An 18,335-nucleotide genomic window follows, 5' to 3' on the forward strand; every position below is an offset into this window, starting at 1 on the left:
CTTTCCCATCAGGATTTTTCAAATTCTTATTTTAATTAAAAACTAATATTGATTGTGCTGAAAACATAACAATGCGCCTTCTTTTGAGTTTCTTTTACATTGTAGTCGTGCAATAATTAGTTATATTTTATTTGCATTTTCCCTTTACAACTTTTATATTATTGAATTTACATTCATACACTTTAGCATGATGAATAAATGGCATTTTTCTACCAAACCAACCTTAGGTGCATGCGAAGTACAATAAGCCGTCTTGTTCTTGTGGAAGACGCAGTTGTCCTTGACCGCGCAGCCCAAATGGTAAACGTTGCCGCACCGCACCTTGAAGCAGCGCACGGTGGCTCCGAGGCGGCGGCAGGCGGCGCAGGTGGCGGTGCAGCCGGCCGCCAGCGCGCCGTCCACGTTCATAAGCGCGCCGCTCACGGTCTCGTACACGTCGGACGACCACAGCGCGCAATTGAGGTGCACCCAGCGGTCCACGTCGCAGTTGAGAAGACGCGACGTGCCGTCGCCCACGCCGTCCCCCTGCACGCCGCACAGCTCGCACTTGCGCGTGTCCTCCGTCGTCACCGGCATTATGGCCACCCCCGTGCGGAACACCAGCTCCGTCAGCTCCCGGTCCGTGGGCCGCTTGTACTTGGAGGGTGGTCCGATGCAGCCCGGGTACCACGACTTGTATCGCACGCCCTTGAATTTCTCCTTCTCCGCCGGTCGGTCCCCGCGGTCGCCGCTGTCGTCGCGCTCCACGCTCTTGAGATCCTCGTCTAGGGCGCTTACGTCGTCGCCGACCTCCTTCATTAGTTCGTCGTTGTCGAGCGAGTCGATGAACGACAAGTCCATTTTTTCGTCCTTAATATCCGGTTTTATATCTAGATCGTCGGTCTCCATGCTTTCGGTGGAAGCCGTGTCGAAGTCGTCTCTGTCCTTCGATAGATTGTTTTCTACGTCTGATTTTGTATCCTCCTTGATGCCGCCTTTAGTCTTTCCATCTAAAATAATGTTTGTCGGTCGCCAAGCGAATCGTTCGTAGCATTGAGTGCTGCAGAAATATAATTCCGAATCGCTATCACATAGTATCTCTCCGGCGTTTCCTTTGTTTGCCGACAGAAGCGGGAACTCCGATGCTTTCGCCCTGACGACGGAATCTAAGATAACTACATCGCAATGACGGCAAAACTTCGCCGCTCCGTTGAGAATACTTTGAATATCTATTGGAGTTCCTTCCTTTCCGTCCTTACCCTTTGATCTGTACAATCCGAGTTTATGAGATGGGGGAGTCGCCGTTCGTTCAATAATTTGATATGATGTTGGAGGTGGTATGTGCAATATTCCGGCTAGTTCCTTTAAAACGCCTAGTATGTCTTCGGCGGCACCAGATGTAAGCGTGAGTGTCACTGTGACATTTTCGTTACCATCAGTGCTACCAGGAGAATCTTCCGACTTAGTTTTCAATGGACAGGGTGTGTCGATACATTTCAATGCTTTCTGTGTGTCTTCCTCATCCTTAATTTGATAGAGAGATAAAGGTTTAACTCTAATTGGAATCGGTGCTATTAATGGAATAATAGGTGATGCGCGACCGGACTGTAGTTGTTCCTCCTCTTCCTCGTCTTCGTCGTCATCGATAAGTTTAAGACCAGGGAATCTGTCGTTAGGATCGATATCGAAACTCTCTGGACTGGAACAACTAACGATTGTGTCTGGAGTATCAGTGTCTCTTTCCTTACAAATAAACTCGAGCTTTTTCTCTTCTGGATCTTCTTCAAAAACAATCGGTTGAAATTCTTGGTCGTAAAACCCTCTTTGTGTTGATGCTGGTGGCTTTTCTGGGAGGGGTTCCTCCTCACCAAATGGTTTGGTATTGTAATAATCTGCAACATTCGGAATTTTCGCATTGCCGAATTCACCAACCAAATCGCCTTTGAGTATGTCGTAGTCTTTATTTTTAAGCTTTGTAAGATCTCCTGAACCAAAAAGAGGGCAAACAGCGAAATTAGTAGTGAGAGAAGGTTCCTGTATCTGCATCGGTGTCAAAGTTCTCAGTTCAGACATCAAATTATCAATAAACATGTCATAATCTTCCTCATACCTAGAACCTTTACGAAAACGCTTTTTCGCGTTAGCTGCAGTCATATTACTTTCGGCAGCGGCTTTCATATTCATTTGCATTTGTTTACGCTTTTTCTGTTGATATTCTCGCCGCTTTCTTTTCTTGGCCTCGGAAGGCGTTTCTGAAGGATTAATTTCGGAAGAATTATCTATATGAACGTTTTCTGGGTATTCCTCCTTCATTGGTTGATCGAGTTTACCTTGATCTGATGCTGTTGAAATACCAGACGTGGCTGATTGCTGTGAACTTTCATCGAGCAACTCTTTCTTAACATCCAATGGCGTAAAGGGTCTATGTACGGGACTCTGTTGAGGAGGAGCAACCTCCTTTTTTATTGCTTGCTGTATTTGCTGATGTTCATAGTTCATTGCGTAAAGCGGTAGCGACTTCATGTTAGGTGAGCATTCGGGCACTGGCGTAGTTTCTTCTTTGTTTATTAACTTTATAGGTTGCTTCCTAACATCCATTAACGATTGTGTTGACGTTTGTATCAAAGGTGACATCGAAGATGTCGGAACCGATGTAAGGACTGATCGATTCGGGAATGGAGAGTTTACCGTAGTTATTTGTCTAGGAGAATTTTTCGGTATCTCCACTTCTTGAGTTAGGGCTTGGGGGAGGGTTGGCGGCGGTATAGACGGTCTCGCTAATTGGGCCTCTAAAGATGGTATCGTACCAAGCGCAGGAGCTGTTCTTTGTATAGTTACTGTACGTTGAGGCACAACACTCGCCGACGTAGTTGTTGTTTGCAGTAGTTGTTTTAACAAAACATTTTGAGTCTCATCGTTCTTTTGGTTAGCGAGATTCTGTTGTTGCATAGGCTTATTATTCGAAGTTTCGGCTGTCGCAGTTGTAGGATTAGGATCATCTGTTTCCATAGGCTCCGATTTTATAATTACAGATTCAACGCTATGTCGCTTAGCAGGTTGGATGTGACCAACGACAACCTCACTTTTAGGTTCATCTGTTGATTTAGATCTTTTAAGTGGTGAAATTAATTGGGTATGCAGTAACTTTGAAGACGTTATAAAGTTGATTGATCCCTGCGTTGGTTTTGATTGAATTTGACTTATTCCTGGAGTAACGATACCGTGAGTGCGTACAGTTACGTTGGGAGGCGGCTCTTTATTGTTTATTAATGATCTGGATGTCATAACTAATGCAGGAGGTTGACTTGAACTAATACTTTGTGGATTAAATTGTAAATTCGCCGTGCTTATTTGTCTTGAAGGTTGAAGCAATGTATGTCCTAAAATACTTGTAGATATTCCTGGTCCCTTAGGGAATCCTCCTATACTTGTACTCAGTGTATTGCTGGAATGCATCATAGGAGTTGAAGAATTATTTTGTATTTTTGATAGAGCTGGCATTTGAATTATTTGAGATGTCTTCGAATTAATCATTTGAGAATCGTCACCAGAATAATTCTGAATTGATACCAAAGGTGACTGTGCTGGAGATTTCATTAACGTGTTTGGTATGCCTCCCGGAGAACTTATCGGCGATACGATAGGTGATTTTCGTAATTGTCCCATATTTGAAAGAGTATTCATCCGTGAACTGATGATTTGTGCAACGCTTATAGGTAACGCATCCGAAGAAGGTGCAGAATTTTGAGGTTTCTCTGTTCTCTGAACAGGAGAGGGACGGGAAGTAGTAACTTCAACTTTTGAAGACGGTAGTAGTGTCTCGAAATTTACTTGCGTGGGAGTTGTGGAATCACTATTCTTACGCATCATAGTCTGCGCTTCAACTTTTGGAGCGTTGTTATTAAGCGAAGACATAATAGTACATACTTGTTGTGATACATTAGCCATATTAGATGTGAGTTCAGTTGGTTGTGATAGTGGCGACAGTTGAGGCACTGTAGCTGACTGCAGTCTTTCAGTATCTCTTGCAGGAAATGCTGTTTGTTCATTGACTTCTTTGGTTTCTTTTTTGGCAAGATTAGGAACGTTTATGTTTGTATTTACACCGCCTGATGATTTTAAACTATGTTGTTTAACACCATATGTTTTTCCATCATCTGTTATATTTTCGAAAATAGATAGCATATCTTCAAATGATTCTACATGCTTCGTATTTTCTTCAACGGTTTCCGGGTGCTCGCGCATGGTTATGTCGTTGAGGTATCGCTCTTGAGATGGTGTCGGAGATGGTATCGATATTTGTACCGATTCTTGAGTCATATCTGAAGTTATTTGCATATTAGAATCGATTACCATCTCTTTAGTTTGATTTGCTATAGCTTTAATAGTTTTAACAACATTTTCCTCTGTTTTACTCTTTGATGGTGATGGACTATTAGAGACTTGCTCTTGTAAAGACTTATTGTTATAGGACAGAAGGACATTGTTACTTTGCAAGTTATCATCCGGTTTATCATCATCATCTCCCTCCATAATATTGTCGGGAATTTTTTCTGGCACAGGATCTGGACTCTTAATATCAGCTTTTCCCAATAGAAGGGGTGTTCGATCCGTTAAACATAATGAATGTGGTAATTCAGTTTGTTGACTGATTTCACTTTCTATATCGATATCTTTTGTCTCCCTCTGAGGTTTACCTTTGTTCAATTGTTCTCGCGAAGATATCGATGTTAAATTCTGTGAAGTACTTGCATTTGAGCAGTGAATTTCTGTGTTACTTTCTGAAACCACTGTACTATCTGGAGAAGCAGCTTCATCCTGGAATATTTTTGCTGGCAAAGTAGCATCATGCGTCATGGATAATCCCAGCTTTGTATTCGATAAAGATAGACTTATTGGTTTTTCTATTGTTTTAACGATTTTTTGCTTAACTTGGTGTTGAGTTAAAATAGTAACTGGAACTCTTGGAGCACCACCCGCGGTGTTAGAAGTTGCTAGTGTTATCACTGGATTTAAATTTGTACCCTTCGGTACGTTTGACGAGATAACGCTTATCACAGAGTTTATTGGCTTTTGCAAGGGTTGCGAAGACATGTTTACTGCTAACTGAGAACTATTTAAGTTGTTCTGTCCTTTTTTAATTTGCGCTTTGGCAATGCCACTGCCGTGCCCGGAGACATTAGCTATTGGAACTGAAAGGCTTTTTAGAACTGGAACAGATATAGTAGTATTGGCAATAGATACCGAAGCAACTGTAGCTTGAGAAACCTCGTTAAGGATTTTAGTATTCGTGTGAGGTGATAACACTGTAGCGCTCAGCACTGGAAGGCGAGACAATGCTGAACTTTGAGAAGTATTGAAAATTTTGTACTGATGTCCACCCGAAGGTTGCGTTGCGGGAGCCAAACTAATAACTGCCACAGTCTTTGTCGTAGTTTCAGTTCGTGTCGCTGTTTTGTCGGATGCTATTTCTTCTTCGGCTTCGTCTTCGGGCTTGCCACTGTCAATCAGTTCCTCAAAATCTTCCTCGGTAGCGATACGCTCCTCGGGAGATATCGCACCCGGTTCAACGACAACTATATCATCGTCGTCCAATTGGTCGACATAATCGTCGATATCCTCATCGTCTTCTTCCTTAGAGAAGCTCATCCTAGCGGAGTCATCTGCCGCGGTGTATTCAACGCCGTCGGTAGAGTACAACACATACTTTCTGTTATCGCTCGTTTCGCCGACTTCTTCCGAAGGAGGGGCGGCAGTTTTTCCAGCAAAACGAGGACGCGGCGGCGTGCGTCTTTTGAGTATAGAGACCTTGTTCAGATGAGACGGGCGGCGGCGCTCGTCCTCCTTGGGCCAGACGGGGGCACCGCCAAACAGGCCAGGTTTAAAGTAGCGATATCCGGGTGGGAAAGGTGCAGCGTGGTGCATGTGTCCACCGCCGTGATCCTGCTGGGCGGCCGCGGAGGGCGCGGGAGAAGCCGCGGGCGAGGCGCTGGGTGTCGGCGTGCGCACGTGCGGCGAGCGGCACACGGACGGCGACGACGGCGCTCCACCCATAGGGCTATACTGCTGACGTTGCAACATCTGCTGCCGCTGAGAATAAAAAAATACTGTATGTTCTCTATTTCTTAAATATTTAACAGCCATATAGGTTTTAATATATTAAAATAATTTGATGAACAATTGCTAATTTTGTTGTTAACTTGTTAAATAAGCAGACGATTTTAATTATTTAAATAATGAGTAATGTAATTTTTTTAATGCATGCATAATTAAAACTTACAGTTATTTCGCTATTTGTATTTCCAGGCGAAGGTAGCGGCTGAGGGCTACCTAGAGGAGATGTTTGCTGTCGGTTTCCAAACGGTCCTGCCATACGCATACCTAAGAATACATAATAAAATTTTGAAGAAATTGTAATTTTGCCATCTTTTTAGTAAAAGAAACTCGCATGGGGCCACCATGCGAGTTTCTTACGCTGGTTCTTCTCGCCGGGTTAGTTCCGGAACCGGTGGTAAGCATCTTAGTTTTCTATGACGTCCAAAAAGTGTATTCATGATACCTATTTTGAATAAAAATATATTTTACTATATTTATTTATTTATAAAATAAATGTGTAATTGCATTAAAAACTTCGGATAGAGTCCAGATTTACCTTGTTGATGGTGAGGTGGACGAGCAAACCGTGTAGGCAAACCAGACCCTGGCACAGGGCGTGAAAATCGTCCAGTATGATAATCCGTCTGAAAATAAATATACTTCGGTTTAAAATTTTAATAATCACAAAAATTCTTTTTAAAACTGTTTATACAATATTATACAATATTATGCATATGTTTCATTAATACCTAATTCATGTGTCTAAGAGCAACTGTTCCCGATTAATGCCAGGTATATTATGTTCCATCTGCCGTTGATGCAATGGGCATTAACTTTTCCCAACGAAGGTCCCTACGTTACTCCGCACGCGTAAATAAAGTGTATCCCGGGATCCGTACATTTTCCCGCGAAAAAAATAGCTAGCCTATGTCTTTCCCGGTGGTCTATTCTAAACCTGTGCCCATTATTTCTGCCCAGTATTTCGCGAGATTATCGCGTTCAAACTGAAAAACTGTTCAGCTTTATAATATAAAATGTAGATAGAAGGAATCGGAATAAGTCTCTGGCATTTAATTTTATACACAAAACAACATATTTTAAGATATCAACGCGACAACATGCTGCAATCACGTTTTGAAAGTGCCACGCTCAAAGGAACCTTCGTTGGGAATAGTAAATGCCCATTGCATCAACGGCAGATGAAACAGTATACCCGGCTTAATATTATGGAGTCTGATACTTTACTGTAGTCTGTAAGTCTGCGGAACACTCGCTCCCAGTCTATAAGGAGATCTAAGACGTGAAGACAAATTATTTTGCCCATTCCCGGTTTATAGAGTATGTTCCACTAAATATCAAATGCAAACATTATATTTTGTATTATATTAATATGGTATAACACATACGTTCTGTAGCTGAGGTGAGTGCGAAGCCACAGGACTTTGTATTTGTGACTGTTGGTATATCTGAAATTAACACATAATAATAATTATTATTGGTGTCCGTTAATGGTAATTATACAATAATTGGTTATTATTCTATTCTACATAGTTTTCCACGGATTAGTTTTTACCTGAGGACTGCGACTCGGTGTAGGAAGTTGCGGACTCGTCCTCTGAGCTTGAAGTTGTTGTAAGAATTGTTGAGGCGACATCGCCGATTGCAATGGAGATTGCTGCGTAGACATAGGAGACTGTTGCAAGTGCATAGGCGACTGTTGTGAATGCATGGGGCTCTGTTGGGGGTGCATCGGACTCTGCTGCGGATGCATCGGACTCTGTTGTGGATGTATTGGACTTTGCTGTGGATGCATCGGGCTCTGTTGTGGATGCATCGGACTCTGCTGATGATGCATCGGAGAATGTTGGGTCTGCATCTGATTCTGTTGATGCATCGGCGATTGTTGGTGTATAGGTGATTGCTGGGGATGCATAGGACTCTGTTGCGGATGCAGAGGACTCTGCTGGGGGAGATTTGAAGTTTGCTGAACGTGCATTGGAGATTGCTGCGAATGCATCGGAGATTGCTGGGTGTGTAGCGGCGACTGAGTAGACGAATGCAGAGGCGACTGAGACGTGTGATGCAACGGCGACTGCTGGGAGTGCAGAGGGGATTGCATCGGCGACGACATATGATGTAAAGGCGACTGCGGCGCCAAAGTATGGAGGGGAGATTGAGAATGAGGCGACTGAATATGCAGCGGCGACATCGCCGGCCTCGATCCAGGAGGGCGTGTGGTTTGATTGCCCGACGGCATAACATTTCTGATGTTCGCCAGCTGCTGCTGACTGAACTGTACCACAGATTGAGGTCTTTCTTGAATCCCGGACAATTGACGTACGAGCTGCTGTTGAGGAGCACCGGTCTGCTCTATAACAAGCGTGCGACCGCTTTGAATGATACGGCCTTGCGTATTAAGCGGGGACGTCACGAGCCCGATTCTTTGCTGTGATAGCTGTTGACCGTCGGAGCTGAGCACAGCTTGTTGTGTTCTTATGAGTGTTTGTTGTTGAATACCGGTTCCCTGGAGTCCTATTTGCATAGGTCTATTGATCGTCGTCTGTTGAATCTGAGACGATTGTCCCATATTTTGATTTTGGCCGAAAACAGTTTGATTCGAGATTTGTGGTTGGTTTATAATACTTTGTTGTACAAGTTGTGGATTTTGCTGACGTTGCTTTGTTTCATACTCCTGAAACAAAGTAAAAATTCACACATTATCTTATATATAAAATTCTCGTGTCACAATGTTAGGCCGCGTACTCCCCCGAAACGGTTTTACTGATTTTAACCAAATTTTATATGCATATTCAGTGGGTCTGAGAATCGGCTACTGGGTACTTTTTATATGGATAAGAGCATTTGTTGAATAAATATAGTAAATTATTACAACTCCAGACTAACGGCGACCATTGTTTGTGCGACGGGATAGCGATGGACGTTGCCATAGTGACATACTTATTTAGTCACTTCAATAAAATAATACGGGCGAAATACTTTCTAATATGTCAAAAAAAAGTTTGCCGGGACAGCTAGTATTATATGTATTTTAATTTATAGCTTGTGATTATTATATAGTCTTATTCAAAACAGATACAAAATCCTTACCTGTATCAGCATGCTGTGCTGACGTGCTTGTTTTCTTGACGCCTCCAGATGTTTTTGCAGCGCCTGCTGCTCCGTCGACACACGCTGCAACTCGGCGGCGTCGTTGGGCATCAGCTCGTTGCCCGACTTTCTCAACTGCCGCTGCTTGCTATTCAGCGACTGCAAACGAAATCGTGAATTAAATAGTCAATACATGTGATAATATGGCAACGCGGGTACCTATCGATAGTCCTGTCGATCCGCGCACGCGAACCGACACGTTTCCCTAGGCGGAGATCTAGAATCGCCATCACGAATCAAACGGACGCAAAACACGCGACTACAAAGCGCACGAACACAAAAGCTCACTACGCGGACTCACCTTGCGTATCTTGCGTAGTTTTTGTACTTCTTGCTCGTAGTAGCGCAACTGGTCGGAGGCGAATGCGTTGTACTGCTTGAGCCACTGCTCGTACACGAGGCGGGCGTGCTGGTCGCCGTCGGCGGGCGGGGGCGGCGCGGGCGGCGGTGCACCGGCGTACAGGGGCACGGCGGGGGGCGCGGGGTGCGCGGGCGGCGGCGGCGCCCCGCCCCCTGCCCCGCCCCACTCACCGCCGTCGCGCTCCTGCTCGCGCTTCTCCTGCTCCAACAGCTCCTCCAGAAGCAACGGTTGCTCCTGGTTTACGTTCTGACGGTTAAACGTTTGTTTTCACATCGCTGTCAAACCGTTCCTGAGTCGGTCACGTTGTTACGGCGATGATTTAAAGGTGAATCAAAAAAAGCCTGTCTCATCGCAGGATGCAATTTTTCTAACATTTAAATTTCATTTACTTGAGCTCATATACAGTAAAATATATTTCAATAGACAAGCAGGTCCTTTGGCAGTTGTCATGCACTTTAATTAAATTTTTACTAACAAACAATACTTAATTATCATGATAGCTTTTTATTACCATAAATGTGCATTTACGCCAGTTTATGTTGGTAACTAGTTGAAAACTACTTGGTGCAGTTCTATGGCAACTTAAAAAGAAGAAAGTAGTGTAGTTTTAGTTTAAAGAGGTGTAAAACTAAAAGAACATTCTTAATTGTCTGGGAAAACATTGTGCACTTCTCATTTAATCTATAATAAAGATTTTTGAGACAAATTATAAATACTTATTGCCTTTAAATTATATTGTTGCTTTCGTTGCTTTAAATAATTTAAAAAGTTTTAAAAAGGGTTTCAAACATTTATATTTAGGGCTTAAAAATACAACTAAATATTATGTTAAGTAGATGAGACAGGCAAATTTTTTATTTTCTAAAGTGGAATATTTTACGTACTTAATAAAGATATTGTTATTTTGTTAGTGTATATTAGAAAAGATGCTGAAAAATGTAAAAGTTAGTATTTTTAAGCATGCGTGCAACAAACAAGCAAAAAGAGGCGCTAACTAAACCGTGACAAGCATTACCGGAGCCCCAATTTTGTGTCGTAAAAGTATTTAGGACATATTATAATGTATGATATGGAGGCCCTCCATTGGAGGGATATAATATTTATTTAGTTTACGATTTTAAATTCATAATTTTTTTAATACAGAAAAAAATTAAATATCGATACATAAAGTGAAAACCTTTATGGTGAATAAGAGTTGTGGAACGTCATCGACATGTTACATAAAGTTTTCACTTGTCATATTCATACTTTCAAATTTCAATTCAATAGACTTTATTTGGGTTGTGCCGGTGGGAGGGGCGTGTCGGGCAGGGACGGGGGAGGGGCGTCAGCTCTGACCTGCAACAGCAGCGGGCGGCGGCGCCAGTCCGCACGCGCGCCCGGCGCCTACGCCACATGCAACAACACCCTGAATCGCGATCTCCGCCAACATAGCCGACCTAGCGCTACCGCGTACCGGCTCTACACCTGTCCCGTGCTGAACTTTTATTTTGCGTTTTATTGAGCGTTGGCTTACTTTTTTTTGGCGAGGGCAAACAATGAATTCACGGCGACAGAGTAGAGCCACGTGTTCGTATCGGAAGTGATCAAGACGAACGAACACGACGATGGCGAATAAAACATAGCAGAAAGTGAACGTATGGTAAAATTTTTTTCTCGACATTCGTTCGGTTTGCGAGCGCAGACGGTAGGGACGTAGTTTAAGGAAGGTGAAATATATTTCACCATCTACATAAATGGCCTTATTATGCTACCAAGTACGATTTATTCCAACGGCAGGCCAATTTTTTTATTTGTTTGAATGTTTCAGTCATTTCAAAAACCAGAAAACGTAGCGTATCAGTGCTCATTAATATACAAACGGTTATAATAATTCTATTGAGGTATGTTTTTGATCGATTATTATTTTTATTGGGTCATAATTGCTTTTTTAAAATATAATAATATCATCACTTTTTTGTCAACTTGAAAATATTATGCAAAGCCATTGACAAAACACACAAGCTAACGACGACGAACACAATCACATTCGCAGTACTTTTACATTTAATAATAGTACGAGGTTTACAGAATACAACGTTGTCCCATGCAATATTAGTTTATGATGGTCGCGGGTAAATACGTAAAGACTATGTAGAAATCATAACCAAATCGTTGTGTTAACCTTCACCGATGGAAAAGTAATATTGCTGGATTTCATTGACCACTTACTATCGAAATTAAGCGTCCTTTATTTTATACCGGATTCATATTTAAACAGCCATTTCGGTTTTAAATATGAGTCCCCTTATGTTATAGCATACGCAATACAAGAAAAGCTTTCGTATCAGTTCAAAAATGTACGACTCATTTATATTCAGGCCATCAAGATTTATAAAGTACTTATACCACATGCACATCATATTGATGAAGTCTTAATTTAAATATATGTATCTCATAAACAATATTATTTTAATATGAATTTAAATGTGTGGAATGGCCTTTGAATGACGATGTCACACTATCGTTTTCTAATGTAGGACACATTAAAGTCTGATTAATATATTTAAGAAATATTTTAAAACCAGATTCCAATGTTACTCTGAGACAACACAACCAAATTACACAGGTTGACTTAAAATTGTCACAATTAATGTTCATTCTTATCGGAGACAGTTTTAAATCCTTACTAGTTTAACTAATTTGACAGGACTCTTAAGTATCTCCATACAAATTTTCATACACAATAATGATACCACCATATTTTGTTATCCTAACAAGACAAATCAAAGGTCATTCAGTTCAACACATCGTTTGGATTTACGTGTAAATTTGTAATATACGTGCGGCAAGTACCTGTAATTGTGGGTATGGCGGCGGCGGCGGCGCGCGCAGGCCCGGGTACGGCGGCGGTGGCGGCGGCGCTCGCACAGCGCCCGCCACGCTTGATACTCCCGCCGCGTTCGCCGCACCACCAGCATTCGCCGCTGCACGGAAGAATTACGTTTTTAAAAATTGTTTACTATTGTCACTTCTCTCTTTCTTATTAATTTCAACTAACATCACGCTTACTTCCAAAAATATTTTCGTTTATAAACAAAGCAATATTTGAAAAGGTATTTTTCTGTAACAAAATAATTTCTTACTTTTTAAGAACTCCTCGACATCCTGTAGCACAGGATGTCGAGTGAGAAATGTGTGGAGTAAAATACACCTTTAAAATTTAATACGATGTAATAATAGTCATTAACTCATTAGTAATGATTATTATAACATAAAAACTCGTGATCTTACCCAGTACGCGCTCTCTCTGTTGGCGTAAAAGTGCAATGGTCTCGGGCGGCAGTTGCCTCACACCTCCTGTGGCGGTAACTCCACCAGCACTCTGTAAACGAAAGAATGTATTAAACACTTGTTGAATTATAGTTGAAGTTCCTAGAACTTTTTTATACAGATACTTACATGTGTGAAGTTGACGTGATGTCCTGCGAACTGCAATTGGGGGCGCTGCAACATGGCGCGAGCGCCCTGCTGCTGCTGCGCTTGTTGCATCTGCTGCGGGTGCTGCACTTGCTGAGATTGCTGCACAGAAACGTGACGCACATTATCTACCTTACCAGGGGCCTGATTAGTAGTTTTTGGATTTAGGTATCACGTGCACCAGCCGTGCTTAGCATTGACCATAAGTAGTTATTGGTCAAAGCTACGCTTTAAATTCCGAATCATAGTCTCGACATCCCATTAGACTCAGTTTTCTTTTTGTTAAAGCGCGGGTAATTAACGAATTAAATATCTGTTTAAATATTGTATTATGGTAAATTATTAAAAAATATTGCGTTTACTTTTCTCACCTGTGCTTGTAACTGCAAATTAAACATTTGTGACATGGGACGTTGCCATTCGTTGTCCTGCTTGGTGTCATCGCCCTCAGGTTTAACTTCGGCTTTGATAGCTTGCAATGCGGACTAAAAATATTACAATTTAAAATATAATGCCGTAATTTTTTCTAAACCAGGCCTGGCTATTATCCTGTCGCGAATGACGGATAATTTTAAATATTGACCTATTGCTCTTGCTTCTTTCATTCACAGACGAAAATATAATGTTATGATGTAATGGCTATTTTGAGAAAATACAGTTTTTTTATAAAATCTTAAATTATAGTAAATACTAAATAAATAAGTAAATACCTGCAACGTAATCTGTTGGTTCGTCGACATCCTCTGGGAGTCTGAGAAAATGCGGTTCGCCGCCGTAGAGGGAGCTTCAGATTTCCCGTCCTGTGATTCAGGTTTGCTTCCGTTATTTTCAGATTTTACTTCAGATTTTATAGACTCGATGTTTTTCACTGCTTTTTGCAGTTCACTGTCCATCTTGTCGTCCGTCCTTTGATCTGCTTCGTCCCTGAAAACGAAGATAGATATTAATATTATGATCAGCTGGGCTATGGGCGTAGCCACATTGGGGCAAGCTCGGGCGCTTGCCCCACCCTGGGTCTGACCTGACTAAACAAAAACCTTTTTTTTTCAACTAACTACAATAATAATATCCGTAAGAAAGTTACACAAAAAAATTAGACGACATGAAAAAAAAGTGCGATCAAAACAAAAAGTCCGCACGATTTACGCGCGCATCGCAGCGGTCTTTTGAAAGCGAGCCGTATGGTAGTAGTAGACGTAGTGCATGGTGGGTTTTTTTCTATCCCCCTAACATAGAGATCCTCTATGTTAAGGGGATGAAAAAATGTTGTATGCTTTTTATTTCTTTGAGAGATGCGATGCGAGTTGATGGTTAGAAGGCTGGATGGATGACGGAGTCGTCACTCACTCGGGCGTGCGCTTGGCGTGTCGCTCGGGCACGTCGATGGCCAGCTCGAGGCCGTCGAGCAGGGTCTCGGCGTCGTTGAGCGCGGCGAGCTCGGGGTCCGCGTACTCCAGTATGTTGAACTGCTCGCCCATCTCCGCCGTCAGCGACTCCAGCAGCTCTTCGTCGTCCTCGCCGCCGAGACCCGTCAGGATGTCCACCTGCATATTGAAAAACCGTCCAAATATAATGCAACCGTCCAAATAGTTGCTTTTCTCAAAGGTCTTCCTTTGAGGAAAGCAACCAAAAGTTATACTGCACCGACTGAGCTCGGTCAGGCCGAACTCCAGTGACGTCATTTCAGACGTTATATATATATATATATATATATATATATATATATATATATATATATATATATATATATATATAGCGGCCCGCCCCGGCTTCGCACGGGTGGACATTGATTTTTAAATAATTTTTTTTCAATCTTTATTTCAATGAAGTGGCACCCGGCTGTCGCATTTAAACTATTATATTATAAATCTATTGTGTCTGCGATTCCCATGATCGAGGGAATAATAATTAATATTTACGTGGACTCTCCGGGCGAGCACAACCGCGCGGCGCGCCTTGACGACGCCCAATTCGCAACGTGCAGCAGAAATCGTAATATTTTAATTTCGCCATAACATTCAAACCAAACGTCCAATTTTAATCATTCAAAGACCAAATATTATCTATATTAACTGTACTTAGTAATGAAATAATTTATTTTGATAAGAATTAATGCCATGAGTAAAATAAAGGCAATTAAATGTAGTCCAAAAACATTTCAAGATTTTTTAATAAAAAAATGGTGATTGTGCCTCACTCAACATAGATAGGTATAGTGTGTCGCGGACTTTTTTGTAGATATTTAAAAGATATACAATTACTTAGAACATTTTATGGTTCTATCTTTTATAGTTTAGGCAGCGTACGCGAAAAAAGTAACATTTCTGGTTGATTTTTTACACCTTGCGTCCGAAAATCCCAAATATCTTACGGAACCCTATTTTTTTCCAAAATAAAATTTAGCCTATGTTCAGCAGAATTAATGTAGGATTCCAATGGTAAAAGAATCTTTCAAATCGGTCCAGTAGTTTCGGAGCCTATTCAAGACAAACAAACAATCAAATCTTTCCTCTTTATAATAGTAGTGTAGATATCGAGATCGCGATCGCGATCTATTAGAAAGTATTATACGTATACATACGTACTTATATACAGGGTTACCTCGTAAGTCGATCTAGATCCTTTTAGGGGCTATAGTTTAGATCATTTCTGACTGATTTGACTATGAAATACCCTATCCTAAATCCAATGGTTTTCGAGATAAACTAATTTTAAGTATTTTTCATAAAAAGTCCATTTTTCACCTTTTGTTGTATCTCCTTTTTGTAATCTGAGGCTCTGGTATGTTTGTTTATACGTTTTATTTTAGAAGATGAATTGCTCTACCCATTACAATAAAAAAAAATACAATTGCAGAATAAAATGAGTCGTAAAAGATGGAGAAAAGTAAAAAATCAAACAAGAAAAAAACCTAAGATGTGTCTTTCTTTAAGCGATATTTAAAAAAAATCTATGGAAGTCTGTTTGCAGATGAGCTTAAAAACATCTCTATTTTGTCAGCTATCCAAAAAGGTATAACATTATAGTGTAATAGCAGTTTTTATTACAAAAAACTCAGATGATAGCCTCCCCGGGCATTGAAATAAAATTATTAGTTAGTTCTAAAAATTAAACAAAAAAATGTAAACAGTAAATATTTATTAAATTTTGTTTTTACAGTTCATTTTCTACATGTCCGCCTCTGTTTCGGACACAAATTCTCAGTGTTTTTCTCAAAGCTCTTTTAACTACTCCAGTTGTTAGTGTAGTTCGCATTGTATCGGCTGCATCAATAATCTTTTGGCGTAAAACTTCTACACTCGTTATGGGATTGGGGTCGTCATACACCAGAGTCTTCATGTGTCTCCCCCCCATACGTAGTAGTCCATGGGGGTTAAGTCGGGACTTCTGGCTGGCCATGGTGTAGGTCCACCTCTCCCAATCCACTTATTGGGATACGTCGTATCTAGCAATTGTCGGACTGATCTTCGGTAAGGGCAACCGTCGTGTTGAAACCACATATTTTGGGTGATTTCCATCGGTAAGTCCTGCAATAGTTGTGGTAATTCTTCAGTCAAAAAGTTTTCATATGTTTCTCCATTTGAATTTTCAGGTAGAAAATATGGGCCAATTAAATGGTTACAAACTATACCCATCCACACATTCAAACTAAATCGCCTCTGGGATCCCTTTGCTCTTTTCTTTTTTGGATTTCCGTCTGCCTTTGAGGCCCAATAGTGAGAATTGTGGTAATTTGTTATACCATCTTTGTCAAATTTGGACTCATCAGTCCACAAAATGCGTTTAAAAAAATTTGGGTCTTCTAAATCGGCATGCAGCATAAATCTGCAGAAATCCAATCTCCTCACAGGATCGCCTTCTTCGATGACTTGTACGGGCGTGTAATGGTATGGGTATAAGCCAGCTGTATGGACGGTGGACCACACTTTCCATTGCGAGCATCCAAGATCTCGGGCAACAACACTCGTTGTTGTAGTTGGATCTGATCTAAATCGTTGTACTATATCGTTATCTTGTTCGTCGTCATCATTAACACGTGGACGACCCAAGTCAGACCGTCGTCTTGAAACTGAACCAGTCTCTCTAATTCGTCGGTAAACTCCATCAAACACACTGACATCTCGTTCGCACGTATCCCATTTCAAACAAGGACACTTAACAAAAGACCGGAATTTTTGCTACCTGGGGGCCTTCTAACTAAGTTTTTTTATGAGGTTTTGATATTACCCTATAATAATATACCTTTTTGGATAGCTGACAAAATGGAGATGTTTTAAAGCTTATCTGCAAACAGACTTCCATAGATTTTTTATTGTATCGCTTAAAGAAAGACACATCTTAGGTTTTATTTTTGTTTGATTTTTCACTTTTCACCATCTTTTACGACTAATTTTATTCTGAAATTGTATTTTTTTATTGTTATGGATAGTGCAATTCATCTTCTAAAATAAAACGTATAAACAAACATACCAGAGCCTCAGATTAAAAAAAGGAGATACAACAAAAGGCAAAAAATGGACTGTTTATGAAAAATACTTAAAATTAGATTATCTCGAAAACCATTGGATTTGGGATAGGGTGTTTCATAGTCAAATCAGTCAGAAATTATCTTAACTATAGCCCTTTAAAGGATCTAGGTCGACTTACGAGGTAACCCTGTATATACATATATATACGAGCTTTTGCCCGCGGCTTCGCTCGCGTTAAGAAGTATTATTATATACAAACTTTCATCCCCTATTTGAACCCCTCGGGGTTGGAATTTATCAAAATCCTTTCTTAGCGGATGCCTACGTCATAACATCTACCTGCTTGCCAAATTTCAGCCCGATCCGTCCAGTGGTTTGGGCTGTGCGTTGATAGATCACTATGTCAATCAGTCAGTCATCTTTGAGTTTTATATATATATAGATAGATGCTGTCATAAAAACTCAAAAAGATGATCATCAAATAGACAAAATCTCAATATTTAGTATGATTTTACCTCGCCAATATTTCCCGTGTCCTGTTCAAGCTTATCCATGTCTCCGATGTCCATTTCGTCAGTACCTTGATCGCCTCCGGTCTCTGGCTTATGGTCACCCATTGAAGCTGCACAAGTATTCGTTGTTAGATGTTAATATAAATTATTTTTAAAGCGAAATTTTGTAGAGAAGTGAAAAAATGTACGTGTCTTTGCTGTCTTTAGCCATATTTCCACTACTGCCTGCCCCAGTAGAGGTCGGTAATAGTGGAAATATATACTTAATGTCACATAATTAGGACATTGTTA

At 41.0% G+C, this 18,335-nt stretch overlaps 1 protein-coding gene across 4 annotated transcripts in view; it reads right to left on the reverse strand.

The window, feature by feature from the left end:
• LOC121726971 (histone-lysine N-methyltransferase 2D-like) overlaps positions 1-18,335 on the reverse strand; it is a 66,995-nt gene that overhangs the window by 10,452 nt on the left and 38,208 nt on the right. For all 4 annotated transcript variants that reach the window (XM_042114633.1, XM_042114634.1, XM_042114632.1 and 1 more), the window contains exons 31-44: positions 18,048-18,154; positions 14,411-14,607; positions 13,774-13,987; positions 13,435-13,548; positions 13,046-13,165; positions 12,878-12,968; positions 12,440-12,570; positions 9,545-9,850; positions 9,184-9,342; positions 7,649-8,767; positions 7,482-7,541; positions 6,632-6,719; positions 6,260-6,360; positions 223-6,069 (exon numbers count right to left, since the gene is read on the reverse strand). In XM_042114633.1, coding sequence (XP_041970567.1) covers positions 223-6,069; positions 6,260-6,360; positions 6,632-6,719; positions 7,482-7,541; positions 7,649-8,767; positions 9,184-9,342; positions 9,545-9,850; positions 12,440-12,570; positions 12,878-12,968; positions 13,046-13,165; positions 13,435-13,548; positions 13,774-13,987; positions 14,411-14,607; positions 18,048-18,154 — 8,654 coding nt within the window. The remainder of the gene's footprint in view (positions 1-222; positions 6,070-6,259; positions 6,361-6,631; positions 6,720-7,481; positions 7,542-7,648; positions 8,768-9,183; positions 9,343-9,544; positions 9,851-12,439; positions 12,571-12,877; positions 12,969-13,045; positions 13,166-13,434; positions 13,549-13,773; positions 13,988-14,410; positions 14,608-18,047; positions 18,155-18,335) is intronic.

This window comes from Aricia agestis, chromosome 5 (assembly GCF_905147365.1).
Source record: "Aricia agestis chromosome 5, ilAriAges1.1, whole genome shotgun sequence".
Taxonomy (NCBI): domain Eukaryota; kingdom Metazoa; phylum Arthropoda; class Insecta; order Lepidoptera; family Lycaenidae; genus Aricia; species Aricia agestis.